The sequence below is a fragment of the Strix aluco genome, chromosome 12 (assembly GCF_031877795.1).
Source record: "Strix aluco isolate bStrAlu1 chromosome 12, bStrAlu1.hap1, whole genome shotgun sequence".
Lineage (NCBI taxonomy): Eukaryota > Metazoa > Chordata > Aves > Strigiformes > Strigidae > Strix > Strix aluco.
The window spans coordinates 5,302,132-5,316,722 of NC_133942.1; the positions used below are offsets into that span (position 1 = coordinate 5,302,132).

General features: G+C 44.6%; 1 protein-coding gene across 3 annotated transcripts in view; it reads right to left on the bottom strand.

Annotated features, from left to right (window-relative positions):
* Nucleotides 1-10,203, bottom strand: part of NPTN (neuroplastin) — a 59,039-nt gene extending 48,836 nt beyond the window's left edge. For all 3 annotated transcript variants that reach the window (XM_074838026.1, XM_074838025.1, XM_074838024.1), the window contains exon 1: nt 9,976-10,203. In XM_074838026.1, the coding sequence (XP_074694127.1) occupies nt 9,976-10,063 (88 nt within the window). In that variant the 5' untranslated portion in view covers nt 10,064-10,203. The remainder of the gene's footprint in view (nt 1-9,975) is intronic.
* Between the last annotated feature and the right edge of the window lie 4,388 nt (nt 10,204-14,591).

The window sequence follows — 14,591 nt, forward strand, 5'->3', positions numbered from 1 at the left end:
ACTCAAATACTTCCAAAAATACAAGAATCAGAAGTGATAGCACTTACACTAGAAGAAGAAATCCAGAAGGTGAATGAAATCTAAAGCATTGTATGGTGGGTGCTAGTCATCAACAGAAACACAAACCCAAATGTAGTAGAAGGGAGAGAAGACAATTTTGTGAAATGCAACTTTTTTGGGGCAGTTCTGAAAACACTGGTGTCAGAGCAGAGACCAGTGGTCATCCCCAGGCCTGTGCAAAGCGGTGGAGCTTGTAAGTGCAGAAGGGCAAGCACCCCAAATGGAACCAGATAGAGATAACTGGCAGTGTTAGTTTCTAGATTATGGAGACCAAACAGGCACCAAACAGTTCTTAAAAGTAAAATGAAGCACAAAGAGAATGGCAACCTGAAGGTGTTTTAGAGCAGATTTAGAGCAATTGTACAAAAGAAAAGCTCTTCAAGTATAACCAAAATGTCTATTTGTTCAAGTAACTGCCAAAGACAATCCTTTTACCTGCCATTTGGCTATATTTGCACCAAGTCATCCAGTATGTCTGAGATACACTCAGATTTTACCATTAGGTTAAATAAAAATCACTTGTTTCTAATGGGATGGGTCATATACAGTGTAGCAAACAGTAACCGCTCTGCTCACTTTGTCACTTTGTTGGGTTTTTTTTTCCTTCCCCTCAGCAGGATAATGCAGAGAGGTGGGGGGAAGCCTGACCAGGCAAGCCTTAGCTTTCCAAACATACAGAAATAGGGAAGAGTCCATCCAGAGGAGACTTCCAAACACCAGGTGCAAACTGGCTGAGTCACAAAACCAAGATGTTCAGCTGCTTCAGGAGTTTGAAAACACTCCCCCAAGGCAACTCTCTTCTAGTGAAGTGGTAAGCCTCAACAGCAACTAACTGCTGAACTCACTGTTTATGTAGGCTGGCAGTCATACCAAGAGGAAGAAGTTAGCTGCGGAACTTGTCATTTTATTCAGTGTTTGCATATGGCAAGACATCTCCAAATAATGAGCTTCCTATTTATTTCCTAGAGTCATTAAGGGAATCACAAGCATAAACTAAGCTGCCTGATAGAACCTACACTGCGAGTCTTGAGCTACAAACTTGAGAAACAGGATAATGCCCCACACTCAGAATAAAAGTTTGCTTATTTGGTGACTATCTGGCTTAAAACTGCAATTTGTACATCCTGTTACCACATTTCTTACTATGCTAAATCCAGCAGACTTGCTTTATATACGTATTTTTTTTTCTCAGTGTCATTTATTCCTGGCTTTGTTTGATCTCAACCTCTTAACTCTCCTCAAACCTCCCTGGAATAGTTTTCAATCCTTTTCTGCTATACCCTCCCCTTTCTAAATAAAGATTACATCGGACTGCACAGCGTAAGAATCAGTCCAGAACTAAGAAACATTTCAAGTTATGTACTGTAATATAAGTTCTTCGCATTTCAAACTAGACCCCCAAAATGTCAATTAATGCCATCACGCTTCTATAAAAATCATACGCATATGTAATACTATAAAATGTGAGAGTGGGAGTCAGCTGCTTGCAACCTTGGATGCTGAAAGCAAAGGAGAGAGGACAAAATAATACCAAGTTCCCTGCAAAAGGCTGCTTTAGGTAAACTATCTGTATAGACAAGTTAAAAAACCTCAAGCAGAAATCAACAATCCAAGTACAACAAACAGAAATCTGTCACCCTTGCTTGAAGAAACACAGAAGACAAGATTAACAACATACTGCAAAACCGTATGTTATGGATATTCTAATTCTTTGCTCCGTCAGCCTGCATTGCCTCCCAGTAACAATGATTCTAACCTGCTCAAACAGGGAATTAAAATCTGTCCATCTTCTGTAACACTATGGACTTTTAGCACCAGGCTACCCTCATCCCACCAATAATTCAGGGGAAAAAGATAATCCTCGCACACACAGCAGACCAGCTAATCTTGTCAGTCCTGTGCCCAAGAGAAGAGACCAGCTTTCACGGTGTCACGAAAAGCTATGTATCACAGATCAAAGTAATCCCTACATAGCATTTATTTTGCCCTTCTCGACTACAGTTCTATTGATTATCCTTTACTGTAATGACAATTTAAAAAAAAGCCCAAACAAACCAAAACCAAACCCATCCATTTCCAAGTCTCATGATGTCTTTCACAATCTCAGATCCTGTATCAAGGCACCTACCTTCCTTTCCTTTCCAACTCAAGCAACCCTAATTTACCAAACCAACTCTGGAGCAACCTTCATTGTTCTTTTAAGATCTGGACTGTAATATTAATTTCAGATTTTCCTCAAGCAAGAAGGTATCACGTAATATTTTGAACGCTTATGTCAGTCATTCCAACATATTTTTAGCATCAAGGAAAGACAAGAGCTTCTTAACATTACAACACTTGCATGAGTTTAACAAAACAAACAGAAACAGTGCAGCTGAACTCCAATTTATAACTGCATTTAAACCAGTTTAGCATTAATTAGGAGTTTTGAATTAATATGAGAGGAATTAAAATACGTCTACATTTACAACTTGAACCTGCTAAGGTAGATTATCCTAGTTAACCACCACAAAGCTTTTCTAACTAGGCCAGAAAAAAAAAAAAAATTCAAGAGTGATCAGTCAATATGGTATCTACTCAGTTTTTAAAAATGCACTGAAGCATCTGTTTTTTCAAACTCCTGCTGTATGCCTTCACTGAATTATTTCAGTCTGCCTTTGGTCTGCCATGATGTCTGTTGGGAGCCTACTGCATTGCCAAAATCCTTGTCAAGCTCTTTTCTAGGCATTTAAGTTCAATTTTCTCTTTTTAAATTTAAAATATATTCTTTGTCAGTTTTACCAACCTCCCAGAATGAAATTCTTTTTCCACCCACTTCTACTGCTGACATTTTGGACTGACTGCATCTATTCACGCCTTCCCTTTTCTAGTCCATTATATTCCCCTTCCTCTTATTTTCTCATGTCTTCAATATGCCTGTTAGAGAATACATTTAGTTTAGGTTTCCAAACAAACACACAAGCTATAGGGAAAGCTACCATGATCCCTATGTGTACTCAAAGCTAACAATAATTCACAAAATGTGGGAAGTAGCTACACTACTTAGCTACACTAAGTAGCACTTTGGCTCAATAGATTCGTTAATGCGGCATTTTAAAACATGTAATGTAAAACAAGCCTGTACAAATTAGAGCAATCTAAGACCTTCTTTTATGCTTTATTCAAACCAGAACAGGACATTATGATCTAATTTTCCTCTACAAAAAGGTCTCACAATGCAAATCCATTTAGCTAGTCACCTACTGTCTTGGGCACTTTCCTCCTCACTTGGAAAATTTGTTCTTTCAGAACATCCCTGCCCCTGCTTTCCTTTTGATGTATCAAAAGACTTCCAACCTGATATCAAAAGCTAACGCAGCTGATAAAAAGTGTCCCTGAGACTCCATCTTACATACCGAAGTTACAACTACACCTCCGAAGAGCAGAAGACAGACACGATGCCTCTTCTTCCCTCCTTCAAAAGCAGCTACAAAGCAAAAATCTCTACTATCCTACCCTGTTTCAACATCAAAGCCATTAAGAAAAGGATAAAGGCTCTCCTATCCTACAGCTCTTCAACAGTGTACCATTTGGGGTCACATTTACTCAACATCTGCTTCCCAGGATCAGAGCCCACTGTTCACGCTTTCCCCCACGCATACACACCTTCCAGCAGCTGAAATACTACTCTGTCATGATGGTGCATTCTGAACAGGGATGGTGAAGAAAAAAAAAAAAAATCCGATCTTGCTCTCAAAAAACTTCTCATTCTTAATTATAGCAGAGATCTACAGCTTCTGACACCATATGATGAAGAACCCTTCACAGCTTCAAAAGTTATTGTCTTTCTCCTTGAATGAGCTTGCGTCAGTGCCAAAGTGGTGACTTCAACCACACGGATGACCCAAATAAGCTTCAACCTTACCAACAGGGCACGAGTTTTTAAAAGTCTACAGTAGTTATCTCACTAGGGGATAAATACTTGCAAATTTTGACAAAGTTACAGACATTCAATCCAGGTTGAAATTATATTTTAGTTTAGACTCAGTCTCCTTCAACACCAAAAAAAGACGATGCAGTATAAGACATCAGAAAAGTGTTTAACTTAGAGTGAAAATAGATTTAACATATCAAGTAAGATTTTTAAAGGCATGCAAATAACATTTCAGATAATTATCCTTATTTCAACAACTAGGTATTATATTTGATATGGAGCTTTGGTAACTCCCAAGTTATGTTTCAACAGCCACTCTCACTCCTCCAACTTTATGGAAGTCAGGTTTCATATTCTAGAATTAACTGGGAAAAATGACAAGCCACTAAAATCGTTATGAAATACTCATAAACAGCTTGTTTTAAGAAGTTTGACTGAACATATACAGGCTGTCCTCAAGCATCTAGTGAACTGCATGCAGGATCAGATACTAAATCTGCATATTCAGCCCCCGGCTCTGGCAGGAGCAGCACCTTAAGCACTGGTGGGTTTCTGCGAACAACCTCAGCACAACTTTGGCGTGGGCAGAAAGCTCAGGTGGCACAGAAAAGACTGGAAGAAGATCCCACCATCATTCAACACAAAGTATGATCATAGTGAGAAACAGTCTCAGGGAAGAGCTCTAAAACCAGATTACAGGTTGCTTTGGAAAGTCTGGAGGCATCACGCTGCCGAGTTTAATTCAACTCCTTCTGCAGTACTTGTGGAATATAGGTGAATGGAAAGGGGCAGACAGTGCCCATGTTTAAAACATTAAAATGGAGAGACTGGGGAATCGCAGACCAGACAATCCAATTTCAGTCTCCAGAAGGAACAGAAGAAATCTGCTTGTAAGTGCTCAAAAACAGAGAAAAGCTTGGGGGAGGGAAGAACCAAGCTGTATTGCCTATGTGTGGTTTGATCCAGTATGCCTGTGACAATCTGACCTCCTACTAAAGTTAATAAAAACCAAAGGTGACTCTAGAGGAGAAAGAGCAGACGCAGTTTTCCTAATTTTAGTAAAGCTTTTAATACTGCCCTATACAAGAGCCTCATAACCAAAAATAAAATCTCATTAATGTAGCTTGGTGTACCACGTGCGTGTTTTTATGAGATACAGTAGATGAGCAAGTAGATGGAAAACAGAATGAAGTAAGACTGATGATGGGCTAGAGGGTCTCTTAAGCTGATAAACCCAAAGCAAGCTAAAGCAGGGCTGGCATGCTTGAGAAGACAGGACTTCTGACAACTGGGAGAAGACATCAGGATTAGGTGAGATGCCACTAAATAAGAACATTGAAGACCTACTTGATTTAGGCCATAAAGGAATACAAAGTAGCAGTCCTGACCACCATAAAGGATCCCACTGGACATGAGTTAAAAATCTTCTGCTGTAAGAAACCATCTGTCTTGTGATGCAAATGGGAATGCCGTACGCAAGACACACTGAGTGATCCTTCCACTCCACTTAATCTTGGTCTGGTCCCCACTGGAAGCGTGTCCAGTTTTACACATCACACTCCAGAAAACGTGACTTAAGAAAATCCACCAAAAAGCACCAGGAACAGCCAGGAAACTACAACTTACCAAGAACCACCATGACAATTAACCTGGAGAAGCACAGAAAGGAATTGCTGATGGGAATGTAACACCTTCCACCCCACTCTAAATTGCATGGATAAAAGGTACAAAAAGCCTAAAACGATAGGAAAGCAGGTTTAGGTTAGATTTACAGAAAAACCTTCCAGCTAATAGATAAGCAGAAACTGTTTATCAGACTTTCAGTCTTAACAGGGAGCTGCAGCACCTCCAGCACTTGAAGTTAAGAAGAGTTTGAACACTCCAGCTTTACAACCCAAGGATGAATCACAGGCTAGCATTGTCCTTTACAATGCAAGTTTTTACAATTGCCTCCTCTAAAGTAGTACTTACAGCAAAAGAAACAGCTCATTGTGAAGGAGAGAATGCACCTCATTCATGAATTTAACAAGAAGTCGTCTTCATACAGTAGGACGTTGTAAGGACAGTTAACACTCCCAGTGTATTTCATCACTGAAAAGCAGTTCCACTGAGGCCCTTGCTTTGAACTGTCTCTTCACGTAATTAAAACTATTGTTTGAAATGTCAGTACTAGCAGTTATCGCCTCTTTACCTGTTAGCTGAGATCTCTCAGAATTCGGTGCAATTTTCGAGTGTATACAGGTTAGTCATATTGCTTGTATTTAAGTTTCCTATGCAGTTGTGGGAGGGAAAATAGCAACGGCGGGAAACAGAACAGAACTTTGAATATTTTCCTTGATCCTCAGCCCACACTCACTCAGCTCCATAAATGCTGTATGAAACTGTTTCTTAGTTTTATCTGGGGAACATTAAAATCCTGTCAGAATACAATCAGTGCAAATAGATGAGAATCACTAGTCAGAAACAGCATTACAAGGATAAAAGGATGGTTTTTCACTTACTCTTTTAAGAAACAACTCATTTTAAGAAGCTACTCTTCCCTGATTTTACGGTCATTTCTATACTGGTTTCTGCCAACAGAAAAGCCACGTTCTATTTTTAGCCAGCTAGTTATTTCCTTCTCATTCATCCAAACAGAAAACGAAGAGAGCAGAGCTAAACAAGTGCCACCTAACTTAATTTGGTTTTATTTCCACTTATGTCTAGCTTTGAATAACCCAAGCAATTTTATTAAGTCAGCTTTCAGTTTTAAAAAAGCAATGATGTTTAAAAACTCCCTCCTCTACACAATACATGATAAAGTCTGGGTTTAAGCACACTTTGCCAGACCAAAGCTCTGAAAAGGGAAGAACTTGAAGAACTGCTAGCAATTCAACTCACATGTTGGTGTGCTGAAGAAACACTGTGGCTTTCACCGGGGCAGTCCAAGCGTCTGTTTTAGACAACAGTAAAAATACAGCCATGTTTCTTTAAATCCAAACACTTTAAGGTGAAAGTATTAGTACACTGAAGCCTTTATTCTTAAACAAGTAGGTGGAGAAACAAAGATATTGCAAAGGTTAAAAAACAGCAACTGGAAAAGGCATGTTATTCATCACCAAACAGCAAGTCAAGCACCATTCCATAAGGAGGATGCTGTCAGTTTTGAAGCGCTACAGTGATTTCCCAACAAATACCAGTTGGAAATTACAGGTTTAACACAGATCTTCCTGACAGACTGACTTTTTCCAGCTGTTCCTCCTCATGCTTCCTCATCTCTCTTCTAACCCTCCTTTCTGTCACTTCGTCTAAACTATGCTCTGGATACAAGCGACAAGCTAGCGTGCCTCAGAAATGCAGCCTCGCAGTACCTGACAAGTTTCTCAGAAGAATGTTCAGGAAAAGTTAAATTTCTGACATGCAAATTTTTCTGTGATCTTAGGTATTTATGCAAGAGCTTTAAAAATAATCCATACAAGTGTCAAAAACCTACTTCCAGTTTTAGTAAGCTTAAATCTATAGGTGAGTCTGATTCAAAATATTCTGCATTACATTAACTCTGGAGAAATCACTGGTAATTCAACAGTGATCTCCTGTCAGAAGCAGAAAAAAAGGCTGCTTCCCACAGACACTCAGGATGCCACTGAGCATTTTCTGTGCCAGGTGAGTCCTGCAGTTTCAACAATTACCATTCCTTTATCACCCTAAACTCACGTGGTGTTACTTGGACTATCACCTTTCGCTACACTGGCAGCTCCGTATCAATAATAGATAATGTGATTCTTGCATATACACTTTGGCATTCTTCCATATACCTTTCAAAGCACACACCTGTGTGTTAGATATGTTTTCTTTTTAAAGGAGTTGTCACTGACATACTTGCACATGCCTGTTCAAACCACAACACCATTTTTCTTAAGACTTACAAGGAGTATAGACAATTCAGGAAATGGCTGTATTCTTCATGGCAAAGCAAGAGAGGAATTGTTCTGTTTCATGAAGCGTCTCATAGGCCATTATTTGCTGAAAGAAAGCAGTTGCTCTGCAGCGGGGCCTACAATCTTTAAATTTATTTCCCTCTGTTACAACAGCATTCAAATTGGGGTAAAAATTCAACAGCAGCAACAAACCTTCTTCAGAAGGATCTCCACCTTTCACTTGGCTTGAAAGTGCTCTACTCCTTTCCAAGAAGATTTTCACTCACCTATGTAAACTTCTACAGCAGTACAAATACTCAGAGTCTCCCCTACCGTTTAACTGCTTGGGTGACCCTAGTTAACCACATAAAGATTAATGAGCTTTCAGGATACACCTGGGGTCCACAGTCCTCATACCAATATCTGCTACTGCTTGGTTAGCTTCATGTCTGGAATGGAAGTCACGAGGCTAAAGCCTTCCATCTATCGCAAAGATTTATTTCATTGTTGACCTCCAGACATATAACTACTGTCAAACACCAAATGTTTGCACTGCCTACCAGCTATTTGGAATTGTTATACCAGCCGCAGGCATTTGACACCCTGCCTGCTAACTCTGCCCAGGAACAGCTTCAGGCACATGACCCATTTAACTTGCTTGTCAGAAGACTGCTCACCTCGCTCCACCCAAATACAAGGGGAAAACTCAGCACAGGCAGATTAGCCCTGCCATGGTGATGCTCAGGTGGCACAGCTATCACAGGAAGCAGACAGCACCTCTGCAACAGAAAACCAGACTTTATCCACAATCCAGCACGTTCTTGTGAGCTCAAGGAAGTCAGGTCCCTAATTCCCACTGAACTCCAGTGGAATTTTCCCAGACTCTTTCAGGCACCACAAAAAGTCCGTCACATTGCAGAAAGCCTAGAGTTTTCCTTCATAGAGTGTGGATGCCAAAAGCTGCCTCTGTTTGGTTAACAGAGTCAGACATGAGGCTCAGTTCTGGTTTCAGACTGCAAAATCTGCATATACTAAGGCAATAATTCTGATCTGGGATCTTTGGGACATTATTTCTTTCATCTACAACTTCCCTATCATTGTCAAATATGCTGAAAAACCTCAATGTTTCTTCTAGAGTAAACAGCCAACAAAGCTGACCTCATGCCGCAAGGCAAAATTCACCTCACTAGAAGGTAGATGCTAATATCTGCAGAGCAGAAAGGAAGGAGAGAGAAAGAAGGATGAGACGATGAAAACTTGTGTGGGATTGGTATATTAGTAAGACATCCCTCCCTTTCTAGGTAAATATTCCCAACACACATAGATCGGAGGCTCTTGTGAGCCAAGATCCCTGCCCTTTGCAGCATTTACGGGCCAAAGCATCCCTGACATTAGTTTCACCATGATGCTGCATAAGAAGCCGCCCCAGAAGGGCTGCGCTCGGGGACTCCTGGAGCAGACAAAACCTGCCTTCAGAGCTCGCACTCGCCTTCGGATGGCACGACAAGACACGCGTTTTCATACGCGCTGCAGGACCTTCCTTCGAGCAGGAGGCTCGCAGTCTGTTAGGCCAGCCTCTTGGCCCCGCTTCGTTCTGCCACTAATTGTCATGCACTTGGCTGCAAACTCATCAGGGAGGAGGCATGCCGCGCTAGATTTAGCTCATGCTATCCTACAAGGAAGAGAGAAGGGTGGCTTTTTTTTTTTTCCCTTCTTTTACGCTCCTATCAGAGGACCTCTTTAGTTGCTAAGGAACTACGGTTTTATTGCATTATAAATGATTTAAGGGAGCCCGGCAGATGCGGGTTTAGTAGGCGGGAGGAGATGTTCCATTTTACCGGCAGCACGAGACGCCTCAGGAGAAGCGGCGGGGGAGAAACCGCCGCGGCGCGGCCCTGTCAGCCCCCCCCCTTCCCTGAGAGATCCAAAACACGGGGGGTGTCCCCCCCAAAACCAGCGCCTGCCCCCCCCCACCCCCAGGCTCCGGGCACGGCCGCGGAGCCCAGAGTCCACCCCCCATTTGACCCCCGTCCCCCGCAGCAACCAGCCGCCCCCGTAGCAACACGCCGCCCCCCCCCCCCCCCCGCCCCGCCCCGCCGCCCTCACCGTTCTGCGCCGCGGCGGGTCCCGGTAGGAGCGCGGCCGTCACCAGCAGCAGCGAGAGGGCGGCGGGGAGCGGCCCGGAGCGCGGCATCCTCCTGTCCGCGGCCGGGGAGGGGGAGCAGGAGGAGGAAGGGGGTGGCGGGGTGAGGCGGGCGGCGGCGGCGGGAGCGAAGCGGCTCCGGCTCCGTCCTTCTCCGCCGACCTCCTACCGCAGCGCAGCGCCCGCTCTCGCGACGCCGCCGCTGCCTCTCGCGAGATTTGACGGGGGCGGAAGGGGGGAGGCGGCACCGTGCGGGGAGGGGGGCGACGCGGTGTGTGTGTGTATGGGGGGGGGCTGTGTCACGCGTCACGCTGCCCGCCCCCCTCAGCCGCCATGTTGCCGCCGTTACCCCCGGGCCCACGGCGGGTGGGCCCGGCCGCCAGCCCGCGGTCTCCGCTCCTGAGGCGCCGAGCTCCCGGGCCCCTCACCGGCCCTCAGGGCCCCGCACCGGCCCTCAGGGCGTCGCACCGGCCCTCAGGGCCCCTCACGGCCCGCCTTGAGGCTGCGGACCCCTCAGGGGCGCTGCGGGCGGGAAGGGAGAGCCCCTCCTGGCGGGAAGGCTGTGGTCTGAGGAGCGCCGCGCTGCACCTCGCGTCTGCTCTTCAGGCCCTTCAAATACCGGCAGGTGGAGATAAGCAGGCCGAGAGCTGATGCTTTGGCTCCGGTCGTAGTCACAAGGGTAATTCGGGAGTTTTATGTGCCATTCCGCGGGGGTCAGAGGGTGTCAGGAATGCAAAATCCACCCCGAAGTGCTCAGCTCATGAAGGACCGAAATTATTTAAAAACTTTCTATCAATCCGCGCTACTGTTTTATATATAAAAAGCAAATAATGTGCTTTTCTGAGGGCACTGCCGTTTTTTGCACGGGTAGGAAACCAAGGCCACAAAAAGCGAAGGTGTTTGCCCAGGTTGGTGGGGGAGTTGGGGGCCAAAAGCACAGAAGCTCACTCCCGCTTCACCCGATTTGCCAAGTGTGCTGAAAAATGACCGCTGATGAGCTTTGGGCAGGTTTTCTCTTTATTTTCCTGTCTGTAAAACACAGAGTTACTCCTTGCGCTGTGGTTGCTTTGGCGCTGGTGACCCCAGCTGCTGGTAAGCCCAGTGTGGCTACTGAGGCCGGATTTCTGACTGCTCTCCCTCGTGGGATGGCACAAGCGGCTGCAGCCTGAACTCCTTGTTCACTCAAAGTGGGGAGATACAAGAGTTGCAGGAGACAGTGGGACAGATCATCAGAGGAGGGTGCTGGGGAAAAAAAGGCAGAAAATCACTTCAAAACCAGATTTTCTGCTTTCTGCCAAGTCTTCTGTTGCCAATCTGCAGGCATCAGTGAACCCACAATGTGATGGACCGGGGAGTGGGCGCAGCACCTGCTTGCCTCATGGTGGTAACATCCAAAACTAAGCCCTCACGCCGCTCGACGGTGGCAGCAGAAGCTTGTTTGACAAGGGCACGGCCTGCAGCGACTGCACAGATCATGCCCTCACTCCCCCTCATCCCTTGAAGCAACCACTTGACTTTGCATCCCTTAACCTTTACCCTGGCCTGGTTATTCTCAGCTGATCGCTAGCAAACTATAAAAATCCTTTTATTGTTGGTGTGACTCAAAGACCGAAAAGGAGCATCGGACACACCTTTTCCATGAAAACCCTCCTACTGGCTCGAAGCCAGTGAAATCACTGCTTGAGCACTTCAGGACTTTGATGATGATCGTGGGCTTAACAGCAGGGCTGAGGTCACACATGAGAAACCTCTGGGCATGTGCTAGTGCTGTACTAATCCTGGCTGCCCCTAACTCTCCAAGGATGCCGTGGTGCTAGATTTGATGCGCTTCAGATATTCCACTGTGCCGTGGATCCTGCGCTGGAGAATTTCCATGGTGCATTTCCATGACTCACTATTCATGCCAGCTGAATCATCTCTGACACTACTATTTGTTTTCTTGCCATGGTGCAGAAACATCCTTTTTCCGCTCTCTGTGGAACAGTTCTGACAGTAGCCCTTGCAAACCAGAGGGAATAGGCAAAAAGATCCAGAAATCAAGATTTCACATGGTGGTGTGCTTTCTGCTCTTTGCATGCTGTTTTGCCTGCTGAATATTAGCTCCAGAGGATTTTGCTGTAACTCTCCTTTTTGCAAACACCCACTCGGTATTAGGCCTTACCTACACTCAACTGTTTTCCAAGTTTGGAACTAGTTAGTGATGTACTTGCCTCTGAGCATGGTTGGTATCTGCACAGTAATACTTGTTTCGTAACCATGGCAGCTCACAGTGACTCACGCTGCCAGAGGCCTGGGCCGAAGTTAGCAGAAGGCTTATTTTTTTCCCTCTGTAACCAGCTCAGCACACTGTTGTTTTGCTAGATCTTCTCCCCACAATTGCATAACTCACCCGTCACGTTCGCATTCCTCTGGCTCCGTCCTGGGGACAACCCTGGGACACGTTGCCCTGTTACCACCGCTGGTTTCACCCTGGTGCATGCCCTCGCTGGGAGCTTTGCTCTGCAGGAGGGCGGATCTGCGGCTGCCAGGGTTTCCCTCGAAGACTCTCATCAGAGATGGTTACCCAGAGTGGTTAACGAACACACTGCACAGACTGAGCTAACCTGTGGGTTTGTGGTTGGCGCAGAGGTGCTGTGAACATACAACACAAGAAACCAAAGCAGAAGATCGCTGTGGCCAGAAGAGGAGTGCGCTGATAGACCAGATCTGAGGCTTGCTGTTGCCTTCAAGAGTCTTTTGGCAGACATAAACAGGGTTCCTACAGATCCCTAATATATATAGTGAGATCCATTCCTGCTGTATTCAGGTATCAACCTGCTCAACCATGCACAAGTGCATCCTCTTGCAACAGGTTGCACTAACACTGGAGGAGTTGTGGAGAAAAAGAGAATTTGCCAGCAGTGGATTCAATGTAGTGGCTTGGTAGTGAGGAGAGAGGTTTCTGACAAAGGCTGGTATTCCACCAGACTGAGTCTTCACAGGCTTATGGGTGATGTGTTTTGCTTGTGTGGGTATGGTGATTCCTCACCTCATGAGTGGCAGGGGGAACTCAGACATGTCAAAGTTTCCAAATACAGTAGCTCAAAATCCCTGCATTTTCCCTTCAATCAAGACCCACCTTCAACCTGGGATGTCTTAATTTTGATTATTCTCTGATTATTCTTTAGGACTTCAACAAAAGCAGGACAGAAGAGCTTGGATTCAAAACAAGCAAAGAGGAAGAAAAAACCCCAAACATAATCAGCAAATTTAGGAAAGTGTTTCAGTTCTCACATTGCAGAGTAGCAAAGAGGCATCATCCTTTTTTTCTGCATGATCTTTGAGCCTCTCTTCTTGTGACTGGAAGTGTTTTAAGAGATCCCTGTTATTTCAATGTATGTATTGATATGCTTTGGCACTTGAAGAAGGCTTTGCCTCTAGAAGTCTCACTTGCAGGCACCTTCTTTTGAATCTATTATTGGCAAGTTGAAAACGTAGGGTGGAGCATGAAACGCTTGCTGACGTCTAGCAGTGAAACTCAGCTATTGCAGCTGTTCTCGGGGCTGAGAAATGCTGAATAACAGCGGTTAATACTTTGAGGGTGACATGCTAGGGAAAACACAGATCCATATCCAACAGGCTCAAATCAGCTTGTAGACAGACACGCACGCGATGTCTTTGCAAACTAGAATGCCTCGGCACTGTAAGGCTGCATTGTTAAGTGCACGATCAAGATAACGCGCTGTGTTTGTTTCGTGCGTTCGGGGGAAGAGATGAATGAGCAAACACAATGCAATACGTGTGTGCATGTATATACGTTATATAAGGCCAGACTTAAACTCCAGCTGCCGGCCCTTGGTAGTCCTTGCCGGCCCTGCAGTGTGCCAGAGGTGTGCAGCTCTGCAGTGAGAGGTACAGCACCCCAAGAGGTAGCTCTGGCCTTTGGGTTATACATACGATTAATGTCTATAAATCTCCCCAAAGGCACAAGGGCAGGTGGGAAACACCATTAACCTAATCAGATAACAGAATGAAACCACCTGACAGAGGTGACACCCATCCCAGTGAGTCACCAGAAAGGCTCTCTGGCTCTTCTTGCAGACAGGGGTGTGCTGCACATGGGACTCCTTACAAGCTTTCATCCTAAATAGCCAGAGAAAGATTGTACTGAAAAAGAAGTAGCACTCTGAGGAATGAGAGGCAGAGGAAAAGCTCATAAAATAGAGAAACAGGCTTTCTGAAAAAAGAGGAAAGACCCTAGGGTAGTGATGAGAAGAGAATATAGATATTCTCTCTTATTTTGCAGAAAGCTGGCTTTACACATCTCAACCCTGCTGGGTAATGGTAGTTTGGTTATTTTGAGCAATCTCCCATCCTCCTACACATTCAAGTGTTCTTGTCAGAAGTGGTCAAAATGTTTTAACTGATTTTTTTTTTTTTTCTGAGAAGAAATGCCTTTTCACGCAAAACAAACATTGTGACAGAAAGGGTAATTGTGGTCAGAAATATTTGCAATGTAAACAAATAGTCCCATGAGAAATATCGGCATATTTGATTTCATCTTTGTTATGACAAAAATCTGAAGTTTGTCTAACCTTAT